At 38.8% G+C, this 24,212-nt stretch overlaps 1 protein-coding gene across 1 annotated transcript; it reads right to left on the reverse strand.

Annotated features, from left to right (window-relative positions):
• Positions 1-1,273: 1,273 nt before the first annotated feature.
• lrrc9 (leucine rich repeat containing 9) lies at positions 1,274-23,840 on the reverse strand. Its single transcript, XM_042501376.1, has 32 exons — positions 23,784-23,840; positions 22,558-22,776; positions 22,250-22,390; positions 21,966-22,029; positions 21,792-21,862; positions 20,483-20,665; positions 19,505-19,660; positions 19,158-19,360; positions 18,483-18,614; positions 18,194-18,373; positions 17,330-17,447; positions 16,552-16,687; positions 16,333-16,473; positions 16,126-16,250; positions 14,973-15,146; positions 14,765-14,884; positions 14,463-14,654; positions 14,242-14,367; positions 13,748-13,888; positions 13,386-13,563; positions 12,327-12,547; positions 12,108-12,230; positions 11,886-12,016; positions 11,658-11,766; positions 10,414-10,547; positions 8,879-9,015; positions 7,343-7,560; positions 6,416-6,484; positions 5,183-5,308; positions 2,642-2,831; positions 1,438-1,594; positions 1,274-1,343 (listed from the first exon to the last, which is right to left on the reverse strand). The coding sequence occupies exons 1-32, from the start codon at positions 23,838-23,840 to the stop codon at positions 1,310-1,312; spliced, it is 4,506 nt and encodes a 1,501-aa protein (XP_042357310.1). The 3' UTR covers positions 1,274-1,309.
• Positions 23,841-24,212: the final 372 nt, after the last annotated feature.

The raw sequence follows: 24,212 nt of genomic DNA on the forward strand, positions 1-24,212 counted from the left end.
TGTATCCTCTATGTTTAAGGCTCAGACTGGTGTTTTTGTTAACTACAGAACTACTCGACTAAATTGACAGGAAGACAGGAAGGATTATAATCTCATGTTCAGCAGAACTAACAGCATAAACATCAAGTCACTGAAATGCCGTTTCCAGTTACAACACACGAGATTTGCCTATTAGTCGAAACTGTGGTGAGCTTTTGGAAAAGAGGCTAACATGATGAAACTGACAATCTCTGAAAATCCATTTGGACCTCATTCAAGATTACATCTTTATCTGAGTGACTGCAGATTACTGTCCACAGAGAGGTGTGCTAAAGCTGGATTATCCACTTGTTGGGGATGCATTTGACCCCGCAGAAGCAGCATGCCAGCCTCACACGCCCTTACATCTGTGGGTGTTTTTTTTTTTTTTCCACTTGTTTGGGGCCAAGGATGGGATCGCAGTAGAAATGACACCAAAACCTCTCATCCCCAGATTACCATGGTTAGTGATCCACATATGTGGATAAAAAAATAAGGTCACAGTCATTATGAATGCATGTGAAAGAGATGCACTGCATGCAACCTTCAAGTAGCCTAATTTTCCTAAACCCCAAACATGTTTTAGTTTAAAAATTCAAAGAGTGGAAAAGCTGATTTAATGATACATAAACAGCAAAAAAAGGAACCTTTAAAAAATTAAAGAAAGTTATTCATTGCCATGTCAAAAAACTAAATGCACCGAAACTGTCCTATGGTCTGAATTCTTCCTTGATAAATATGTAAATATGCAGATGCTCATATACATTAAGGCACACTTAAACTTAAAAACTCCACCATTAACCCATTAAAATCTGAGCAAATTGGTTTGATTTCTATTAAAACAAGGCAACAAGCAACTTAAAAGTACAGTAAAAAACAAAAACCTAAATGGACCTAAGGAGAAAATGGACCTAAAAGAGTGCTAAAAATATATCTGACAGACTTTTAAATATATAATCATAAGAGTTATGGATTTAATTTTCAGGGCATTTTGAACTTGTGTTTTGATACACCCCTCCCCAGCCAATTTCCAGGTCAATTTTTGTCAAATTTTCTTTGTAGGAAATGCATGCTTAGTTGCTCATGAGCTTGTTTTCAAACCAATTTTCACAGGTTTCAAAGGTTTAAATGTGAAAGGTGTGTGAATGCAGCACAAGAAAACATATGCAGATCCAGATGTTCAAGGGTTAAGATATGATGTCCTGAAATACTGATATATGACCACACCACAGTCATGGCTGTCACATGCGTTCACCTTTGTTTCATCTTCATGCTCCACCTCCTCTGGCTGCTACATGGATGGAGGTTTGCCACCATTAGGAAATCTGGAAAATAACGAGTACGAGGAAAAAGTCAAGGTGTGATGTGTTATCTTTTAAACAGATCTCTCTTTTCCCTTTTAATTTTCGATGTGCCAACCTGTTGTCTTGCTCCTGGCTGGGGTACGTGATGATGACTCTGTTCCCATCATGAAGGAGACCTGTGGTTGAAAGGTTGCCTCCTGTTCTTCGGATGTTTCTAAACGTAATGTCAGCTTGGCCATTACGAACAGCATTACCATGCTTGTGCTTCTTGTCTGTAATGGGAATTAATACACAGGTGAGGCTTAGAGAGACGGAATAGGGAATGTTATTCTGAGGGATAGTTCAGATTTTCAGCCGAGAGCAGCAGTAAAACATATTTTAGTCATCTGTGTAAATACCTGTATGTAGGATATTTTCACAGTTTTACCTTGCAGGCAGACAGCCCTTTCTGACGTGTAACTAAAGCTGTTATTCAGATTCAAATTCAGAAAACGTTTTGTTTATCGTGTCAGAAAATCGTCTTAGACGTGGCTCCACATATACTGTAAAATAAACTCGGACAATAAACATACTTTATGTGTTCCTAAAAATAACACAGAATAAATACCTGATAAAATAATTCAGACAAAATAAATATATTAAACCTTTTGTTTAAGGTGTTTATGGCAGTTGGAGTGAAGTAGTTTTTATAAGTATTTTTCTTGGCCAAGGGGGTTATCTATGCTCTTTTCAAAGTCACCAGACAGTCACTTTTGGCTCACTGAGCAAAGGTAACTGTTGTTCTACTGCTGCCTCGAAAAATGAATGCACCAAAATTGAGTGGTAATACGTCAGACTGGAGTGGTGGATTGGTCCTAAAATACCAAACTTTCACTGAGACTTTCCCTAAGAGATGCATGTGCAGAACCAAAGGAACAATAGGAACCGTTCTATGAAAATACGTTGTTTAAAGGGTTCATTTGGACTCACCAAAGTCACACAATAACACAAACAAACTAACTGCCTGATGCAGTGAAAAAAAAATAAATAAAGAGTACCTATACACGCTAATTCATTTTTTTTAGGTTGCTAAAGAATATTTTGTTCTTTAAAATCTAATACAGTCATAAGGATTGACCTTCTGGTATAATCATATACCAGAAAATTGTTTATTAAAGGGATAGTTTGGACTGTCTATAGATAAGTACCTCACAGTTTTCTGGTATGTGGTTATTCCAAAAACTCATTCATTATGGGTGTTTTAGAACTTAAAGAAGCTTGTTATTTATCATATTCATCAAGAAATGTATGATCTTCAAGAGGAGAAATGTCACACTCACGCTTGTATGTGTAATGAGTTTGGGCCTCGTCCACGTGACTCGGTAGGATATCGTGCCCATGCACAAAGTTCTGCAGCCCTCCACTTATAGTCATTCCTCTTAGAGGGGTGTTTCGAGGCATGAGGGGCAGCAGCCCAGGTAGGTTTATTTCAGTTGTGGGAAGAGAAGCTCCAGGGTACTGGGTGCATGGCTTTAAGAGAAATATTCAAAAGGGAGTATAAATAAGTCAGAAATGATACTCCAGGAAAGAATTATGTTTTTAAAAAAGCAGATATGTAGATAATGTGTGACTCCAGGGCCAACTCAATGTCTTTGACCCCCTGATATTTGCATCCAAATCCTGAAACCATTTAGCTTTTCTCTGCTGCGACTGCTGTCACTGCAGTGTGTCCTCTCCACCTACACACTTGGCAGTGGTTTGATGATTATATTGCTTGTTGTTCCACATATAGAAGCATCTTATAAGGGAATAGTAATTACTACTCATCAACGTTTAAATTCAAACAAAAGCAGAGGCGTAGGCATAAATTGACAGTGACAACCGAGATGGCAGTCATTAGAGCCAATAGGGGGAGGTTTGAGTTTGTGTTTTTTAATGAGGAAACTCAGGATCTCTGCTCTGTCATTTCCACATCTACGATTAACAAGCAGAGGGGGTCGTGTTGACCTGGCTAATAGGGGGTAAATCCACTGGTGCATTATCGGCCGGTCACATTTCATCTAATCAGCAGGATGATGCCAGCAGGCTTAGGCTGCTTTTAATTCAGAGCTGCAGGAGAATTACTGCCCTGGTCTCTCATTACATGAACATCAAATCAGTCAGACTGAAAGAGTTTGATCCAGGCTTTTCCCTTTTTTTGGTGGCTGTGGTTTGGTTGTTGACATTTTGATTCTTTCAGTTGGACTACATCTTACCTGATAAGGCCCATTATGAGCTTTTAACTGAGATTAAGTCTTTATTCATATGTAGCTCACACAAAAAGGGAAGTACAGTGAGAGTGATGGAATGAAAGATCTCTTTCCTACACACTAACCTTAAAGCTAACCTTACAAATATGTCATAAACTGACTTCAGCGCTCTCCCGAGCACAACTTTTATGTGCCAGCCTTGAGATGTAAATTGTGTTTAAAAGCACTCTCTTCACTGTTACCCATTTTTCACAAAATTAGCTCAGATTCTTGAACCAGTTGTGTTAAGGATTGCTGGAACCATGGTACTATCTAGAGAGCCACCTTACATTTTCACCACTTTTGAAAGGAATTACTGTAACTGAGGATATGTCACTGATGGAGGGTGTGGCAAAACAGAAGTAAACTGTAGGAGCAAAATGGTAGATCACGTTGATGACTTGCAAGGTTTTGTTCTGTCATCGCAGATTTCTTTTCATCAGGGTTCCTACAAGTGAGGGCAAGTCTGATTTAAGACTTTTTAATTTAAGAGCAATTTTACAATAACCAAAAAAAAAAAAACTGACCTGATCAGTTACTTGCAATTGATTTTCTGAATTTTTTTGTTTCATGGCAGGAATGAGGGCAGACCTTAACTGAACAGAACTGGGAAATATCTGCTATTTGTTGGCTGGTTCTCTTGGCGATTTTGAGTTTCTTCCTTTACATGTTGGATTCCACTGTCTTTATTCCCATCAGGCCAAATTTCAAAAATATGTTTTGCATATAGTACACTGGGCATTGTTTGCAATGCCTTGTAGCGTTGTTAGCTATGCTGTGAGAATCCCAGCTGGAAACAGAATATAAGGGTTGTTGGTTTCACTCTCCTGTTCCACATGATGTTAATGCAAAAATCATTTTCTAAATTATTTGAAAAAAATAGATACTAGCAATTATTTTGAGATGTTACAATGCAACATCAGAAAAAGAAAAACAATTAATCAAACCATGCCTAAAATGTCTTAGCATTTTTAAGACTTTTAAAGGCCTTATTTTTTTATTAATAAATGAAATGCCTTTAAGACTTTTTAAGGATCCATGGGACCCCTGTTTTATCCAAAAAACAAGCATGGGCCAATGCATGCTCTTTTTTTCCCTGACAATTTATTACTTGACTTTATTGTTTCCTTCTCAATCCCCTCTTTCCAATCCTAAGAAAATGACACACCCTCTGAATAAGTCATGATTCACACTTCAGGTTAAAATAAAAAGAAAAAAAGAAAAGTTTTTGGTACCAGCTGAAAACCAAATGCTTATGTTCCAAGTTAATTTACATTTGTTCGAAATGCTCTGAGCAGTTTAAAATTAGGTGTGAGAAAGGGAATGGAACCCGTTCCGTGTTGTTGGAAAATGGGTATGACAGCAACAATAACATTATGGGTGATCAATTCTGCAGCTTTAATTTATGTATTGCTCTGTTATCCTTAAAGTAGTCTAATTTAAACCAGTGAAACACTAGGGGACAGAACAGAGGCATACTGAAATACTACAAATATCTTTGCGTCCTTAATGAGGACCACAACCCTGTATGTATGTGTACATACTGTATGTGTATGAGTGTGTCTGTGCGTGCATGTCTTGTGCAGCTCTTACTGATGGATCAGCACTGAGGAGTTCAGCCCTGGTCCTTTCTTCCAGGGTGACCATCACTCCATCCAGGACCTGTAACTGGGACAGACGGAGCACCATTGCTGGTCTGTGGAGAGAATTTTTGGCCACCTGGAAGAAAGAAAAAGAACCTGTTCAATAAAACAACCTTGTAATAAATTACACAGCAGTTCTAGCTGTGGACCATCAATGAAGCCTGCCCTGAGACATCTGGGATAAATATGATGCACTGTGGGTCCCAATGTTGTTATCATGTTCCCAGCAGCTACTCCAGTGACCCAGCTGAGTGCAGCAGATAGCTCCCAGCTGAGGGCACAAATTCAGCCTATCCAGTCACACAACTTTAAAACGATAGTTTGGGTTTTTTGTGTCACTGTCTGACTTTGGTGAATTGATACTAACCCTTTAAAACACCCAAACCACACAATATCACAAACAAACTAACAGATCGAGGCAGCTGCAGACCAGGAACTCCTTCTTCTGTCTGCTTCTCCAAACTGGTGCTGATTGCCAACTACTGTAGATAAACACAGACTTTGGATGAGTACCTAATATATCTCCACTTTACTAAGTTTGAACCACTCCTTTAATGTTCCTATAGGACACTGTTGCAAAGTGCGTGTCACTGGATGTCCAGTTAAGAACAGAAGACAGACTCCGGCGAGGGAACATGGGCGAGGTAGCAATCTCATGTTATCAACAGCAGGAGGTATTGTCTCCAGGGTGGCTGTTGGCCTCTACCCCCTGGCAGGATTAACCCCCCTATGGGAAGAGAAGGGGGAGGGGGTCCAGCAGTATAGTGGCTACCACAGCTGAGCATTGCCCTGTGGACGATAGGGCCGCCCTGGGCTGCAGACTCTGCTCAGGCCTGATCCATGAGCTCCAGATGGGTGATGTAACCGGGCCAATAGCGCCCTGCCATTTGGTCAACGGATTTGTCTCTGATGCCGACCAGTTTGAGGCACAGCAGATGGCCCATCATGTAATCGCTTAATTTGGGGCCATAGAGTTACACTGGGATAGTGTTTTGGATTGTGCAAGTGAGAAATTGAGCCCATTAGCGAGCTTTTGAGCATTTCTTTGTGAGTTAAAGAGTTCAAAGTGTCCTGTGACTGACAGCTAGTAGATTCATAAACCCAGGCAAAGCTCATAATAGAAAACAAACTTGGATAATATTTTTTAATATAACCTAATAGTGTTTAGTGCACAAACACTTACAGGATTGCCAACAACAGAGAGCTCTGTCAGTGATGGAAGGACTTCTAGTTTGTCAAGCTCTGTGATGTCCTGCACAAAAAGAAAAGAAACAAAGATTATATTAAATTCTCTTTCACCAAACCCTCATTTCACTTTTCATTCCTGCTGTTTGTCACCTACTGTGTTGATAACATGCATCAGAGCTGAACCTTTCATAATTTTGGTGTAGGGAGGATGGAAGCAGCTGATGGGAGAGATTACATATGTGAGCTCTCATTAATCTCATGAGAGAGTTTGGGCACGCAACAGGGCATGGGCGTGTTTTCTCTCATTCCCAGGTTTATGTTTGTACTTGGCTGCGATTCAAAGACGCCCCCACTGTGAGAACTGCTGTGCTGCGATGATTGCTGTATATTATGTCTTAATTGAATGCATGGAAATATTAAGGATGTGAAAGGAACTGGCAACAAAAGTGCAAATCACTTTCTGTGGGTGAGAAGCAGATGCAGACTGAGAAGCTGATTACACGTTGTCCTGATTGTTCCCCTCTGTCTTCATACACACAGCCCTGACCTTCAATCAAACTTGATTCTCCATAATGCTACCCCTCGCATGCCACAGTGGGGTGGTAACGACTCATGATTACTATACTTCATGTCTTACTTTGCAAATGCAGGGAAAAGTAATTCTGCTACAAGCTGAATAAAATACATTCTTAAACATCTGACAAATTTTTTCAATATGAACCAATCAGTAAAATTTGGTGATAAATCAAAAACTGCATAAAAGCTTACTGTGACCTTGATGGTCACCTTAAAAATTCACTGCGGTGTGTGTCATTAAGGCAGTTTCAATGAAAATTTGAATATGTGGCTATATTAAAAATCTGAATGTCAACATTAAAAACATCCAGCGTGTGAGGAGACCGCCGCTGCTGGTGGAGAATACCTGCAGCTTGTTCATGCCGAGAAAGAGCTTGCGGAGCTCAATTAAAGGATCGAGATGGTTGAGCTCCCGGATCCGGTTCTCTGCTAGGTGCAGCTCTAGCAGGACGTTCTGGGCTGCAAAAGAGTTTTCAGCCAGAGTTTTGATCCGGTTCCTGTCTAACACAAGCTCTCTGAGCTGGTGAAGACCCTCCAATCCTTCCACCTGGCTGATCTCATTACCTAAGGGGAGAAAAAAACTCATAAACACTATGAAGATTTAAAAACTGTCTAATATTTCTGTAACGAAAACAAAGGAGTAAATTAAACACCCTAAACAATACTAGGATAATGCACTCAAATGAGAACAGATCTGTGACCAGGCTGATTGTGGCCACTCCAGACAATTCTTGTAATACCAGCAGATGCGTTTCAGAAGCTCAGAGAAGCTAAGAAAAATACACTCCTCATCTATTTTTAATGCAGCCTTGGCATTAAGTGGACTTTGAGTGGTATTAACTTTGTTTGCAGGCTACAGGAATGGCTACAAGATGGCAGTGAGCATAGCAAAAACAGGACAAAAAAAGATCTCACAATGTACCTAACTTCAGTGGATCATAAGATATCAGGTATGGAAGTATTCTGCAGATGATAAGGCCAAAATTTCTATGGATGCCAGTTTTTGAGCCACCACAAATGCTAAAATAGTGCCGGTAAAAGACGAGATGCCTGTTGCTTTATGACAAGCTGATTTCTGATGTGAAAATCTCTTTCTTAGACAATATGTGTTTCCCCACTTTCTAAACCGTACCCAAACCCTTAAAGACTCAGGCATACTAGCCCTAAACCCCCTCCCATCGAGGGGGAGCTACACATGAACAGGAGGGAAACACTTTTCAATGGAGGAACACATCTGAGTTCAACACTTGATAAAAAATAAAAACAGGTCATACCGGCCTGCTGAGAGGAGTGAGGAGTCAGCACTTAATAAAGGTATAAAACGGTCAATAAAACAGTTTTTTTAAACAATTATGAATCTCCATCACCAGGAGAGATCCTTGAACAAACAGTCATAAATGTGCACACAAAATATGAGGATTATTAGTAGTTTTTGAGATTGGCAGAAGACAGATAGATACACACACATACACATATACACACACACAACCGTGATCCCTCCAGGCTTAGGCCTGACGGAGATAATAACAAAAGGCAGCGTTTAAAGGCAACATAAACATTTGTTGGGTATTTGCTGGGTGCCCCTGGTGTAAGAGGCGCTGAAATTACAGAGACATCTTCGAAAGGTTTCAAGCAAAAAAGGAAGAATAGACAAGTAACATCGGCTTTGTGGGACAAATCACCCTGACAAAGCAAATCTCAATCAAAAGCAATCAAAAGCATCTGAAAAGAAAGTCAGTAGTTCTTTTCTTCAGGTCTCATCTCCCACCTGGCCCACAGTCTATGGGAGACTTTGCTCTCAGTGCTTGCCTTTTCACAGTCTCTATACACTGCACTTTGGATGGGCTTTGTGAGGGAGGGGTGGCACGACAACCATACATACCTTGGAGGAAGAGTGCTTTAAGATTGGTGAGCCTGCTGAGCTGCAGATTGGCCATATTCGAGATGCCATTGTGACTCAAATGCAGCACCTCCAGGCTGCCCATCAGTGGCTCCAGGCTGCCAGCAGGCCCAGTTTCCCTTAAACAAAGTCACAGAATGACAGTTTACAACCTCTGTGGTTAAATGAACATCTCTTTCTCCCTCCCGCTGCCTCATTGAACTGGTCAGACCTCACAGACGCAGACCACCTAAAGGCAATCACAGCCAGGGCAAACAAAACCTTGTCCTGTTACAGCATTGCTCATGCGCTGCTTTCTATAAAAAAGAAAATGTGACTGCAAGATCATATCATTATTCCCACAATATACTGATCACACACACACTCATCACAGGTGGTATACATTTCTACCACACCAGGGCATTTAATATAAAGAGGCGTGACTCTCCTCTTAAGCAAAAAGGAAGGGATCACTGTTGTTTGTTATTTGTAAGGCTCTACTGCAAAAACTGCCTTGTTACCAGACAGTTTAGCATTAGCTGTACCTCTTGTTTACACTGAACTTGGAAAAATGGGGGCTCAAATTTCAAATGCAGTTCAATTTTTTTATTTTACTTGAACATGACAGTTGCTGAGTGCATGGGGACTTGGGAACCGGAGCTTTGCTGTTTCAAGTTCCCGAATGGACAAAGTACGAAAGTGGACCGGTAGCTAGAGAGGTGGCAGTATGTGCTCCTGGACAGGACATCGAACTGTTGAGGGTACCTGTCCATGAGCAGTGCCCTTCCTGCGACATTTCTGCATGTATTGCATGTGTTTAGGCCCTGTTTGTGCGTGTACTTCGGGCCTGTGTGCGCCACATTTAAAGATTCCTAAAGATTATATAAAGATTTAAATATTTTGTTAATCAAATTACAACATCTTCAGCCACCAGTGTACTCCTGTACTTAGTCCAGTGAGGAACGTAAAAACAGCAACTCTCAGGTTTATGAAACTGGTCACAAAGTGATTATTCTACATGTTCAAGTGGTTGCTTAATGCTCAGTGTTCCCCTGACAAATACTGTTTGGAAAAGCTGCTTATAGTTTTTGTGCTGCACCTATCTGGAACATCTTACAACGTACATTCAAACTCAAACAAAATAGTTAATGTGCCCGTTTAAAGCTATGATTACTCTGCTATAGAATGTAACTGATTTTAGTAGTGTTCGGCCTGTTGTTTTTGTTGTTGTTTGTTCTTTCATTGTTTTTGTCTGTGCTCTCAACATCATTGAAAATTAGGGCTCTCCTTTAATGAATCCTAAATATTTAAACAAAGGTTGACTGAATGATTCTTAAAAATGTGTTTACCACTAGATTTATGAGGGCAACAAATGACAAAAATATGACTCAACTGTCAAGAGTCAGTTCTTACATCTGATGGTCAGTGCTGCCCCCTAATGGTTACAGTCTGCACATTCAGTTGAAGGTTGTACTTCACATTTTGCAATATTATAAAATATAAAAATACATGAACTGCTGGAATAAGAACAGTGTTACCCTTTGCCCTTGGATGGGCTCTGTTGGCCGTAGCCACTGGAGTGGACTTTGCTGTACAGGATCTGTCTGTTTGTCAGAGCAGTCTTCTGTCTGGGCAGGATGGACTCAATGTGGTTGTAGTTCAGACACAGAGCCTGTCAAGAAGACAATAAAAGTTACTGATTTGCCCATGGCTCAGGTGCTTTTTAAGTCATTTTTTGACATTCAAATATGCGCCATTTTATCAAAGCGTCTGATTTTATCAAAATCAGACGCTGAAATCTTCATACATGCCTTTAATAACATCTAGAATAAGCTACTGTAATGCACTTTTCTCTGGCCTATTTAAGACAGCAGCAAAAAGTCTGCAATTTTCCCGAATGCTGCCGTCATAGTTCTTCACAATTTGTTATTTGTTCATTTGAAATTCTTTTTATAATACAGATTTTTTAAATTTTATTTTATTTTTTATTTACCTTTATTTGTTATAGAGGGACAATGCACATTAATAAACATTTCAAAAATAAAACATAAATGCACCCAATTGCAGCCAAAAGGCTAATTTACATTGGCAGTCCCCCTGCCAGAAGGAACATGGCAAAGTGACCTGGTAATAAAAGCTACAGATTACATAAAAACAAATACATGTTATAAGTACAATATTTAGAAAACAGCAACATTACACATAACTATAATACCCCCCTTCTTACCTATAAGGCTCTAAATGGACTGTCCCCCTCATATTTTTCCAAGCTCTGTTGACACGTTTAAATCCGGATTAAAAACACACTTTTTTCCTGTTCATTATGATCTCTTCTACTTTCACTGGCTGGGAACCTAAATCACAGACTGTTTTACCTTGATGGCAAGTAGGCTACATATCCCAATGCTGTTATGGTTTTATTGTATGATCTCTGTTTTTAAAATCGCTATGTCTGTGTACTTCTACATGTAGTAGTGTGTGTTTTCTTTCCTGTTGTTTTTTGTACTGACTTGTAAAGTGTACAGAGACTCTCTGGGTTATGTGCACTGTAAATAAACTGTAGTTGAAGTTATTTAATATAATTCTATAGGCTTTCATTTATTGATTGTTCATATTTTCTTGTTTTATTGTCATTATTTTCTAGTTTTGCAAAACTTTATTGTTGTTGTTTATTTTATTCTTGATTTTTTGGGGGTCTTTTTAGTTTCGCTATGTGAAGCACTTTGGGTTGCATGTTTGTATAATAGGTGCCATATAAATAGAGTTGAGTTGTTATCCGTACCTTGATGTTGGGCAGGTAAATGAGACCTGAAAAAGAGGTGAGGTTGTTGTGGTCTAAGTTGACACTGCGTAGGCTACAGAACAGGTCGGCTGGAGACAGATCAACCATCCTGTGGGGGGGGAAAAAACCCATTTAATTAGCTGTGCCTTTCAAAGTGCATTAATCACTATAATCATGCTCATTTTATGATGTCTGTCATTATTATCTGTCTGAAAGCTGGACCATTACCTAATGGAGCAGGACTGCAGGGTGAGGTAGGTGATGTCTGAGTAGTTTGAGTGGCCCAGCTTCTCTGCTACCATGTCAGGGGTTAGTCTTCCTCCAAACATATCTTTTGCACTTTCACATTCAGTTATCTCCTACAGAGCAAATTCAAAACACTGGATATAATAATGTCATCATCACTACAATATCTAAAAGTTTCGACTGGCTGTCACTGTTTGCACATACCACTGCGATGCCATCCAGAGCTTTAAGGGAGGGTAGGTGGAACACCACATAAATCCGATAGTTTTCCAGTTTCTCCACTAGAGGATTCCCATGAAGATCCAGAATGATGAGGTTTGTCAAACTCTGAAAGGAAAGAGGAGCATACGAGTTCATACAACACGCACGGGAAATGATGGGAAAATTTAACAACCATACTGTCCTTATTTCTCTCCCACTTGCCTTCAGGTAGTAAATGTCACGCGACGTAGATATTTGGTTGCTGCCGATGTAGAGCTCGAGAAGGGAGCGGGCTCTCTGGATGCCGTGCAGGGAACTGATACAGTTGTTCTCCACAGACATAAAGGACAGGTTGGGCAGCTGATCGAGGACTGAGGCATCAAGACTAGACAGCTGATTCCCATCTACACTCAGTTTATTGAGGCTATGCAATTTTGACAGGCCTGAAGAGACAAAGAGCAAAGACAGACAGAAATAATAATCAGTTGAGGTTTAACACTTGAACAAGCAGCAACCTATTTTTTTATATATATCCAATAGGTCCAGTGTGTAGGATTTAGGGGAATCTTTTGGCAGAAACTGAATATAATATCCATAATCATGTTTTCTTTAATATAAAATCACCTTAAACTAAGAATTGTTTTGTTTTTATTACCTTAGAATGAGCCGTTTATGTCTACATAGGGAGCAGGTCCTCATCCATCGAGTCTGCCATGTTGCACTGCCATGTTTCTATGACAGTCCAGCACAAACAAACCAAATACTGACTCTAGAAAGGGCGATGTACATTTTTACATTACCTAAAAGCCACCATGGTTCTCTACACACTTGGAAAGGGAAGTGGTGAGTAGAAGGGGTAATCTCTATAAAAAAAATCTGCAGATGTATGCAGAATATGAAGGCAACAAGACAAGATGTTGGTATTGGAAGTGTTCTGGTATCTGTTTGTATTTCAGGCTTTAGTCAGAGTGCTACTGACAAATCATGTTTAAGCGGGCGTTGGCTTTAGCAGGTAAACAGTCTGTGGTGAGAGCAAAAGAGGGGGAATGCATTGGCCGAAATGCAATACAAGAACCCATCTTCTATTAATCTCTATCAAGAGATATCAGCAAATGAACGCAGATTATGAATGAATGTAACAATAAATCACCGTCAGACTGATACCTGATGGAATCCAAGATGGTAGAGGAGGTCTGTAATATCACAGACAGATGCCACTAAATTCTACACAATGCACCTTTAATGCTCTGATTCCAACTTCCTTGTTAAGTTGTGACCAACCATTGAGTGTGTTTATGCTGTTGTTGTTGAGTGAGAGCTCCTCCAGCTTCGAGCAGCTGTCGAGACCCTCCACTTTAGAGATGTCATTGTTATTAAAGGAAGCCCAGCGGAGATTGAACAGCTTATTCAGATTGATCAGTTTGGAAATCCTCTGGCCATCCAGGTTCAGGACAGTGATCTGGTCAATATTTAGGGCCACAAACATGAGAAATGTAGAAATGATTATCAAACATGTATTGCAATTCAAATATACAATTGACAGAGTATCAACATGATGCAGCCTGGTCACTCGCTTTACAACGTTACAAATTCACCTTTAAAAAGCAAAAATTTAGGGAGAAACCAATAAGCGTGTAGCTTACCTGTGCAGTCCAGTCTAGCTCCAAGTCTTGTTCGAGGCCCCAGGGTGTAGGACTGAGAAGACATAGGAGCTCGGCTGTTGACAGGAGGCTGAGACTGCGGGGACGCTCGCTGTGGGTACGCGAGTGAGCTTGAAGAGATGCCTGCGATCAGAGTGTCAACAGGTCTGATTAAATTACAGTGATAGACACAGGTAGACGTTCACCTACTGTTCTGCGTCCTATTTATTTATTTAAATTCAAATTTTTACTTTAAGTTGTTTTTTGGTCTTTTAAAGCCTTAAATTTGATAGGACAGCTGGAGAGATGACAGGATACGGGGATGAGAGAGAGTAGGGATGACTGCGATGAGGAAACACGCGCTCTACCATCTGAGCCATCTGATGCCCCTGAAGCATGTTACCTATTTTTACTCAATAAATCAACATTTCAATAATAATTAAAAAAACAACAGTAAAAAAACAAAAAAAATAGTAACCTACGATATAGGTCTTAACCTGGTTAATTTTGGATCCAGCAGCCATCTGAACAGCATGAGCAGCCTCCTCCTCTGCTACCATCATATCATCCAGGTGTGTGAGGGTTGTCAGACGGCCCAATATGGTAATTCTGAGGGCTTCAAGCTAAAAAAAACAAAGAAATACAGCTTCACTGTATACCTCCTCATTGTTCTTTAAAAAACGTGCTTAATTAAATTCTGTTTGATGACAGCACGCACCCTGCTCCAGGGGTTGTATCTGGTGTCAAGCCTCAGTAGAGCAGGTGTGTGTTTTCTCAGAACAGCCGTATCCTCTCTGACCTTAGTCAGCTGGTTCCAGCGCAGGTCGAGCTGTTTGAGCTGCCCCAACCTCCTCAGTCCTTCAAGGGTCACTATGTGATTATGGCTAGCGTCCAAAAACTCAAGGTTGGGCTGTGGTTAAGAGACAGTGTTAAATGTTTCCACTTTATGCTTTTGTCCATTACGTGTCATCCTACTATTAGTTTAACCACATTAAACATATTTTCTGTCGTCAATTTTACCATGTGAGAAATGTCATCCAGGCGTGTGAACTCATTGAAGCTGATGGTAAGATGCCGCAAAGCTGTGAGATGGGAAATCTCCTTTATTTTACTCAGACTGTTGCCATGAAGGTTCAGCACCTGGAGGTTCAATACATTGAAGATTATTGTGATTTTTTTTAAATGTCATCAAAGTTAAAGTTGTCATGTAAAAAGCCAGAATACCTACAGTGATTTGACTGAGGACATTGGCTCTGGCCACATTAAGCAGAATTTTGTCATCTAAGCTCAACAACTTGGGCTGTGGCTTCAGCACAGGCTCCATGTTGAGGACTTCCCTGTCTCGGATGATATCGTTGGACTGAGTGTTGTCTCTGCCCGTGCTGTGTGGTTGTTCTTCATCCTTGTAAAAAAAATATCAGCAGATTTAAGACAGGTGAACTGCCCTGAGGTACATAATTTTTGACTTGCAATGGGTGTTAAAAATGACTAAAGTAACACTAAAATAAAAATTTGTAGTCTTATAATTTCAATACTGTATATATTACAGTAAGATGAGATTCCCTTCGAACAGGACCTAACTTATTTGGGATTTGTTCTGAGGTAAGTATAGAATCTACGCACACTGAAAAGCACTCATGCACATTTTGTGCAGATATGTTTGTGAAAAATAATAGGTTATCGCGTTTTCTTCTATTCTACAGTTTTAATTATATATGATTTAATTTCCAGCAACATTTCTTATCATTTATAATATCTTTTTAATAAATATTTAATCATTTTACAAAAAGAATTAAGTTCTTTTCAGCTAAAAACTACACTGACACATCAATTCACATCAGTTATGTTAATGGCAATCATGCCATTCAATAATTAGTTTTTAATCACACTAGAAAAAATCGCAGCCTGTTTGGGCGGACGGGACAAAAAGTGACAAAGCAACATACCAAATAATATATTGATAACTTACAGAAGCATTGTGTGAATTTGTTCCCCCTTTCGACCTTCTCTCACCCTCTATCTTTCTTTCAAAAACACACATCACCCTGCAGAGCGCCACGGTGCTAGTCTCTGTCCTCAGTCCTGGCTATTGTGCCACTATAATGCATAAAGTCTGAGGTTGTAGGTTGGGTGGTTAAGTAATGTAGTTTTTTTTCATTTAGACTTTTCTTATGATTTTTCTTAAACTCAAACTTAAGAAAAAACGTGAAGATATTGGTGAATGAGGCCCAATATTTTCATCTGACGTGTAGTAGTACAGAAAAGTTGCATTAAATGGAAACCATTAGGTAAAGTACAAGAACCTTGAATTTGTATTCAAGTATAGCGCTTGAGTTAATATAATATAATTAACACAATAACAAAACCACTCAGTTAATTACCGCTGTGATGTATTGAAAATAAATGATGTACTCAGGCAGGACGAGTTCATGGTCAAACACAAACCACTGTCTTCGTCTGGGACTGCACTCTGGACCGGTGTGTGTTTTGGTGGAGCGCGGCCTCTCTGAATGGAAAACACACAGAGATACAGTCACATTTTACAAATACTGACAGAAATAATCGTTTTCATTTGCTATACCGTCTACCTTCACTTATTGCAGTTCTGTGCTTGGTGTCCACATTTCGATACACCGAGTAGGCTCTGGGATATTTGCTTCTGTCCAATGGCTCCCCCTCTCGGATAGGCATGCTGTGGCCCACAAACACTTTGGAAACAATAATCTGACCTACAGACAAGAACACTAGTATTTTACTGATTTGGGGGGTTAACAGCTAAGGGAATTATAACACTATGAGCAACTCACTGTGCCTGAAGGGGAGTGCGTCCATACTCTCCATGGAGTCGCCTTGGCTGGCCCGGTGCAGTGTGTGTTCAATCCTGGGTTGTTCAGTCACACTCAGGCTGTTGGATAAAGGTATTGCACCCTCTCCTTCTAAGGCCTAGTCCAAAGTCAACAATGTAAAAGTCAGCATGATTATGGAGTTTATGTGACAATAAGATGAGAAATTACAGATCCTGCTCTATTGCATAACACTCATGTTTAGTTATTTACAGTTTACAATTTCATACTTAACTTTTCCCTAAAGTTCAAGTTATTTATTGTTACGTCAACAATTACCGAGAAGAAATTGTTGACAATGAAAATCTTAGATTTCATCTACCTTCAACAGTCATTAAATATGTACACACAACAAATGAAACAAACATGAAAGTAAAGAAAAAAAAGAATCTTGGATATTAAATAGTGCAAGGGATAAAATATATGAAATAATATAAAATAAATATATGGTGTGCAGTAATCGCAAATTAATAAACTCAATGTAAAAAAAACTGCAGTAAATGAATGTGTAATGAGAAGTAATGACTACATACAGTGCTGTAGACAGTTTGTATAACAGTAATAAAAACTATATAAAGGTTAAGTGATGATGAGATAGTAAAATGTGTCAAAAAGATACAAGGAAAGTCATAAAGTGACTACTGATGATTTACTATCTGAAAGTTTTCCCTTGTTGCTCAGTGGAATGAAGTTTGGGTTTTGGGACTGAGTGCTGTGTGGAGGTGGACAGAAGTGTACACACCTTATATTGTTCGGATGTTTTGAAGCCTTGCTCCAGGACGTAAAGAATTTCATCCTTCTCACTATGTTTTTCAGGGTCAGCGATGTAGAACAAATGCTCCAGCCGACGTCTGTAATTCCTGCTTACAAAGTTAAAATTAGACTCAAATTCTAATAATGGATAATCCTGTAATTGTCACAGTGATGACAATAGTATGATTAAAATGCCTATCACTGACCTTGTCACATTTCACCCTCATAGCCAAATATTTTATGTTGCTACATTGGAAAAGTCCTAACTACCCTGGCAATTTTCTCTTTTCTCCTCTGTCTACATAGTTAGAATTACTGCCACACAGATGTATGCCTCCACGTCAAGTTGCACTTCCAGTTTAAAAAATATTCCCTTAAAGTGTTCGTGAAATATTACATTTACAAGAATGAGACAGGTGCAAAATTAAAATGACCTTAACTTTTGACCTATGACGACCAAAAAGTTCATCCTTGAGCCCAAGTGGACCTTTTTTGCTAAATTTGAAGAGCTTCCCTAATGGGATGCTTGAATTTTGGACAACTGGAAAACATAATGCCGCTGGCCATGGCCATCGCTGGAGTGGAGGTAAAAAATCTAGCACACAGTCAGACAATCTGTTAAACGAGTTCACATAACTTGGGCATCCTTTCTTTCCTATATTAATTCACTAACTTTGATAAATGCCTCTTTTTAACATTTCAGAAAACTGTCATTATTCTAATTTGCATTTTGTATCTGTATTAAATGTAATATGCTTTTAAGACTGCTGAATAAACACATTTTTTTAAGTCTGACAATAATTGATAAAAACTTGATCATCATCACATTTCCCTACAGTATAGCTTAACTTACTGTGAGGAGACGGCAGACTCTTCACTGCCTAGAAGGGTGTGAAGTTTATCTTCAAAGCGAAGCCTCAAAGCGCTGTTATGGATGCGGATAACTCTATTGATCTTCATGCCGGTGACGCTGTGAGCCTTGAAATCTGAATGAGAGAAGCGGGAATGCAGGAGATCGCAACAGGAAGTAAACCTGTTGAGTAAATAACACAGAAACTGTGAGTTAAGAGAAATATGCTTGTGATTTTTCCTCTGTAACTCTGTGATGGTTGTAACTGTATTTAATAATACCAAGTACGTACCAAGGGTCTGTGGAGCAGCCCTCTTCCAAACGGATATTTCCAACACTTTCTAGTTCCATCAACAGAAACTGGATAGTGTATTCCATCATGTTTGTGGCTTGCATCAAATCCTGTTCATACCAGGATTCAATCCTGCAGAAAAATGAAGGAAAACAATTTTTTTCCCACATAAGAACGCTTCCTTTAATCAGATACTGTAACCCTTTGAAACCTGAGCAGATTAGCTTGATTTCTTTCACAAACATGGGAGGAAGACAATGAGCAATGAATGAAGAAACGACCAAAAAATTAGCAAGAAATTCGTTTTAAGTACAAGAAATTATCTGAACACATATAATACAAAAAACAAGCATGGGAATGACCTGGATAAAGTGCTTTAAAAATTATCATAATTTTAAATCTGCATTTATGATAATTACAAATATATTGTCCTTTGCCTATTTTTTTCCCTAGACTTTTTTAAAAAGATATTTTTTTAAATCTACTAATTTGTGAAACATTTATTGCTCATTACCTTTTCCTCATGTTTTTGAAAGGTATAAATACATCTTAAAGGCATCTGAAAGCAGCACAAAGAAGGTGATGTTGCTCTGGGTTTCAAAGGGTTACAGTAGGAAAATGTACTGTACAGTATGAGACTTAAATTCTCTTTGTATCTTATTAAAATATACAGACTCATCCAGCCTCCTCGTCCATAACACCAGTCTCTCTCTCAGTGCTTCAGTCTTGCTGAGTATTTTGTGCTCCATGGCGGGATCGCGACTGGCGTCCAGCGTTGAGTCACTTCTGTCCGCTTCAACCAGGTGAGTCGATCCGTCCTCCAAAGGGCAGGCAGACTTCTTGCATCTAGCCGGCACCTTGGACAGCTCACGCTCCAGCTAAACATGTATCCAAATGAAGACAACAGCTCTTTGCACTTTGTACAATAACAGCAGCCTGAAGCTGGAAATCGCAGCTAAACAACAGTTCTCTTGTTAAAGCTCATGCAATAACTTCAAGAATGTGTTGAGGAATGTACATACATTTTTGATGGCGTGACTGAGTGTTCTGATGCATTCTTCAGGTAACTGTAACATAGTTTTCTTTCTCTCCATCAGACTGAGGCGGATCTCTGCAAGGTTCCTGCGAGCAGTCCGTACACGCATGTTGTAGTACATCATTTTCTTCATAACTGTCGACTAAAAGGAGAAAAAAGAAGAGAAGAAGAAGAAAGGCACTGATGCAACAAATCACAAAAGTATAACATGATTACTATGAGGGCTGCACAGCATATCATATCTTTAACTTCGTCGCTATGTTGACCACGTGATGAACAAAATGGAAAGACTGAGATTTTGCACTCAGGGAGTATTAGGAAAAAAATGCATTTAAAAATGTGACGATCATTCTGTTTTTCATTGGTTCCGCCTGGTTTCACTTCAATGTTCAATTTGTCAGTTTGTTATTTTAAGGTATGTCATCATCATGTTTGTTTTATGTAAACCTTACCTACGCAGCATTACTTTGACAAACCTAACTTATGTAACTTGAAATTCTTTGCATTAGGTAAATAACATTATTCATCAAATATGTGATTGCCACAAATAATATCTTTATGATGTTATTCAACATTATCACATATTGTGCAGCCCTACTTTTTTTTGGACAGAGACTGTATACAGTTTGAGTGTTTGTGTGCATATGCCATGCAATTTAAAAAAATGTATTCAGTAATCATGTCTTGGATTCAGATGTTTGACTTATTTTACATATTATTTGTTTATTGTTACTCCACTGAGGAACAACCAAATAAAAAAAAATGTTATTAAAAAAACATTAAAAATGTTTTTTGTAATTATTTTTCTAATATTTCTAAAGCTAGCTAAAGGACATGTTATTAAGATTTAAATAAAATCATTAGCAACTGACATAACTCAAGAGAATTTGTAGCATCTCAAGAGCCAGAGACTCAGGTGAGCTCAGCTGGTTTAATGCAGGGATCCTGCTGGTCTTCTCAGTACCTCAGCTGCTTCCTTGACTTGCTTGCTCGAGACATCATAGGTGTCAAGTCGCTGGAGGCCTGGCATGTGGTAAAGAACATGTGTGGCGTAGTTACAAAGCAGACACACTGGGTTTGGGGTTGACGTGGGGTCCTTCAGTGCTAGTTCTTTCAGATGGGGTAAATGGGCAAGCAGGGTCAGCTCCTAATACAACAAAAACGACAACCAAACATACAGGTTAGTTCATTAATAGGGGTTCTCTTAATTCTAAGGCTCAGCCCTAAAAAACAAGGATCCCAGGTTTCTTAAACATAATTTCAAAACTTTTCCACAACTTTTCCACGACCTCTAATAAAATACATTTTATTATTACAGGCAGTCTGCAGATGTGAAGCAGTACAGCTGCTGAGATGAGACAGCTGACATTTCAGTGGGCCCCTTTGGTTAATTTGTTTGGGGAAAAAATGCTCTCTACCTTTAAACTACCACAGCCTACTTTCAGAGCAGTTAAAACTAAATAAAAGTGTGCATTGGCTGTCTGAGTGATTAAATGCCCTTGGTTACTGTAGATCTAAAAAATGTGCCACAATTTAAAAGTACTAGTGTACATGTCTTATTGACAGTTTATATATTAAACAGATGTTTTAATAAGCCCACACTTCCTTTGGAAATCAAATTTTTGTTTTTTCCTGCTTTCAACTCGCTGTACATCATCTAAAAACAAATTTCACATTGTAGTGATGAAGGAGCAAATGCTTTTTCTTTGATTTCACAGCACTTGCATTTTGTAATATATTAGGCACTATGTGCAGTGAATGACAACAGCTGCATTCCTTAAAGCCAAGCTGAGCTGGGACAAAAGGTGGATTGCAGGAATATGATTAAGGTGTTAATCATCCAATCAAAGCTACAACCACAAAATGTTTTTAACAGAATTACCTTGAACAAGACAATGACTCAGTACAAATGCTGTGAATGAGTGTGTTTGCTACAGTATGTGTAAAATGTGTTCCTGACTAACAAGAACCCACATATCGCAAAAATCTTAAGTGGTCTTTTAAGAGTAGTTTTTTTTAAAAAGATGCCGTCATGAATGTATATCATTGAATCCCAAATGACATCAAATTGAAATTGCAGCTCAGTACCTCATTGAAGGTCTTGTGCAGTTGGCCCATTGTAGAGTTGATTGAAAATCTGAACTGACCCCGACATTTCACAAGAATTTGGAATAGCCCTTTTCAGACCAAGGATTTTAAAAAGATCTTACAAATAAGTAGGAAAACTTTTTAGAGAAGACATTTCAAAAGAATATTTCTGTTTTTAATCTTACCTTAAAGAAGCTGATCTTGTTCCCGGACAGATTAAGACTCTGAAGGCTGACATTAAGATCAAGGCTTTGCCCTTAAAAGAATTTAAAAATTATTTAATTATTACTTTTTCACACAGCTCATTTAAATCTCGATCAAATTTGGCCCAGAAAATACAGGGGAATGTAAAAACCTACCAATCTTTTCAATATTGTTGTCAGCAAGGTTTAGTTCTTTGAGGTTTTGAAGCGTGTTCAAGCCCTTTAGAAAAACAATCACACATCAATAAGCACATGCTACTTTCATCATATGCACAGCCATTAATTATACTGATATGCTAAAGTGTGCAAAAATGGCGTTATGATGAGCCAAATCAACAGAAATTCTAAAATAAATTTCCTAGGTTGTCACAAATTGTAGAATGTTGGATGATAAACATACAAACAGACAGTCAGATTAATTCATAATTTTCAGTTCAAACCTGTATCTCAGTGATGCAGTTGTTGTTGAGCCACAGGACTTCCACGTTGATCAGCACTTCCAAGTTTTTTATTTCACTGATTTGATTATCATAAAGGTAGAGTTTCTCCAGTTGTAAACAATTCTGTAGTCCAGATATTCCCTGTAAAATAAGAGGATGGGACACATTATATTGTAATGTACAATATAATTCATCTATACAGGATGCTGTTTTGCTTTGCTTGCCCCCCCCTCGAATCATAGTGGACTCTTTTTAATCAGCACTACCAGTATTATTTTTTAGAAATCTGACCTGCTTAATGAACTTACAGTCAGATGGCACTGAACAACCCAGAGCTCCCGAAGCAGAGGACAGCTCTCAAGTCCCTCAATGTGTTTTATATTCTGGCCCACTATGGTGAGCTGACAGAGCCTAGGGAAGAAGGAAAGCCCAACCATGCGGGGAAAACCAGAGAAAAAAATCTCCAGGGAGCTGACATTGCTTCCTTCTTGTGCAATTTTTTCATAGGACACTCCATTGGCCAAGCACTGTTGAGAAAAAAATATTCACGTGAATCACCATTTGGATGGAAAAATAAAGGCAGTGAAAATATCACAAGTGCATATACACACAGTGGCCACTTTATTAGGTACATCTATACAATCTAATGCAGTGTTCAGCTTATTTTCACTAATGTATTCATTGTCAAAGTGAGCCATGTGTGACAAAGAGTCTTAAGAGTGACTATACTGATTTATACTGACAGAATTCTGGTCCTAATCATGTCTAAACTTAATGGCAGGACAATTTTAATGTATTGTGCTGGATAACACAGGGGTACCTAATGATGTGGCTATCTGCTGTATTCCATTACATTGCAGAATTTCAGCTAAGAGACTGCTTGAGAGGGGGTTGTGTGAGACAGGGGAGGCACTTTACATAACATTTTCAGCAATGGGGAGCGAGTTATGCTTTATCCTACTGCTTTTCTTTCAGTAGCCAAAGACTTTTTCCTTGGCACATTCAACATTAAATAGTCATATTATGTATTTATTTCAAATATCCTTAGAGCCCTAAAACACAGATTTGGATGTCTACACGTTAAGCTTAGTGTGGGTCCTTGCTTTCTCGTGAAAGCTATATGTTGTTTCTTCATTTTGCTTTATGTTGTTGCAGTGCTATTGTTTTGTACTGTCGTTGTGCTGTTTCTTGTTACATTGCATGGCTTGTGCTCTGTCTTGGGTGTTCCTTTTTGTTGTAGCTTTTGCTGTCTTTATGGTATCCTGCTGCTGCTTTATGTGAAATTTATCATTTATATATATATATATATATATATATATATATATAATACATACACAATATATACACATATAAATCATACACCCAGTCAACACCCACCACCACCACCCTACATCACCTACAAATAGAGAACACTCAACACACACAAAACAAATAATGAATTCAGTTTTCAGAAGCTATAATGAGTAAAGTTATTGAACACAAAGTTATGTACCATTCATCATTTTAGCCAAATAATTGTGGATGTCATACTTACCAGCTCTTTGACCACCTCCTCGTCACCACGGTGCTTTTGTTTCTCACTCTGTATCATAACTTTTGTCTTGAAATGTAATGCAGTTGTAATAACGCAATTAAAGGAGTTGATAATTCATATATACTGCTTTATTCTAGTAACAGTCGATTTGGAGACTAAAGAAAAGGGTATGCCAATCAAAGAGATTAAATATGGTCACAAATAACTATGGTTAGCGAGCCAATACAATCATGCTAACTTCACTAGCTTCTGAAGTCATGCTAACTTCCCAGCTAACGTTAGTTCACGTCAGGTAAACGGCTTATCATAAATACCAGCATTAACATAAATTATTGTGCTAAAATCGACCTTACATCACAGACAAAATCAACCCTGTTTTCAACGGCGAATTACATATTACCGGAGGAGTTTTGCTCAAAGACAAACTCT

The sequence above is a fragment of the Plectropomus leopardus genome, chromosome 14 (genome assembly GCF_008729295.1).
Source record: "Plectropomus leopardus isolate mb chromosome 14, YSFRI_Pleo_2.0, whole genome shotgun sequence".
In the NCBI taxonomy this organism is placed as follows: domain Eukaryota; kingdom Metazoa; phylum Chordata; class Actinopteri; order Perciformes; family Serranidae; genus Plectropomus; species Plectropomus leopardus.

Bases quoted from the DNA above. Each gene is read 5' to 3' on its own strand.
- lrrc9 (XM_042501376.1), bottom strand. From the start codon at position 23,840: ATGATACAGAGTGAGAAACAAAAGCACCGTGGTGACGAGGAGGTGGTC. The intron at 11,767-11,885 runs GTAATGGTCCAG...CCCCCCCCACAG, and splicing joins CTGCAGTCCTGCTCCATTAG to GATGGTTGATCTGTCTCCAG. The intron at 1,595-2,641 runs GTGAGTGTGACA...TTCCCATTACAG, and splicing joins AACTCATTACACATACAAGC to ACAAGAAGCACAAGCATGGT.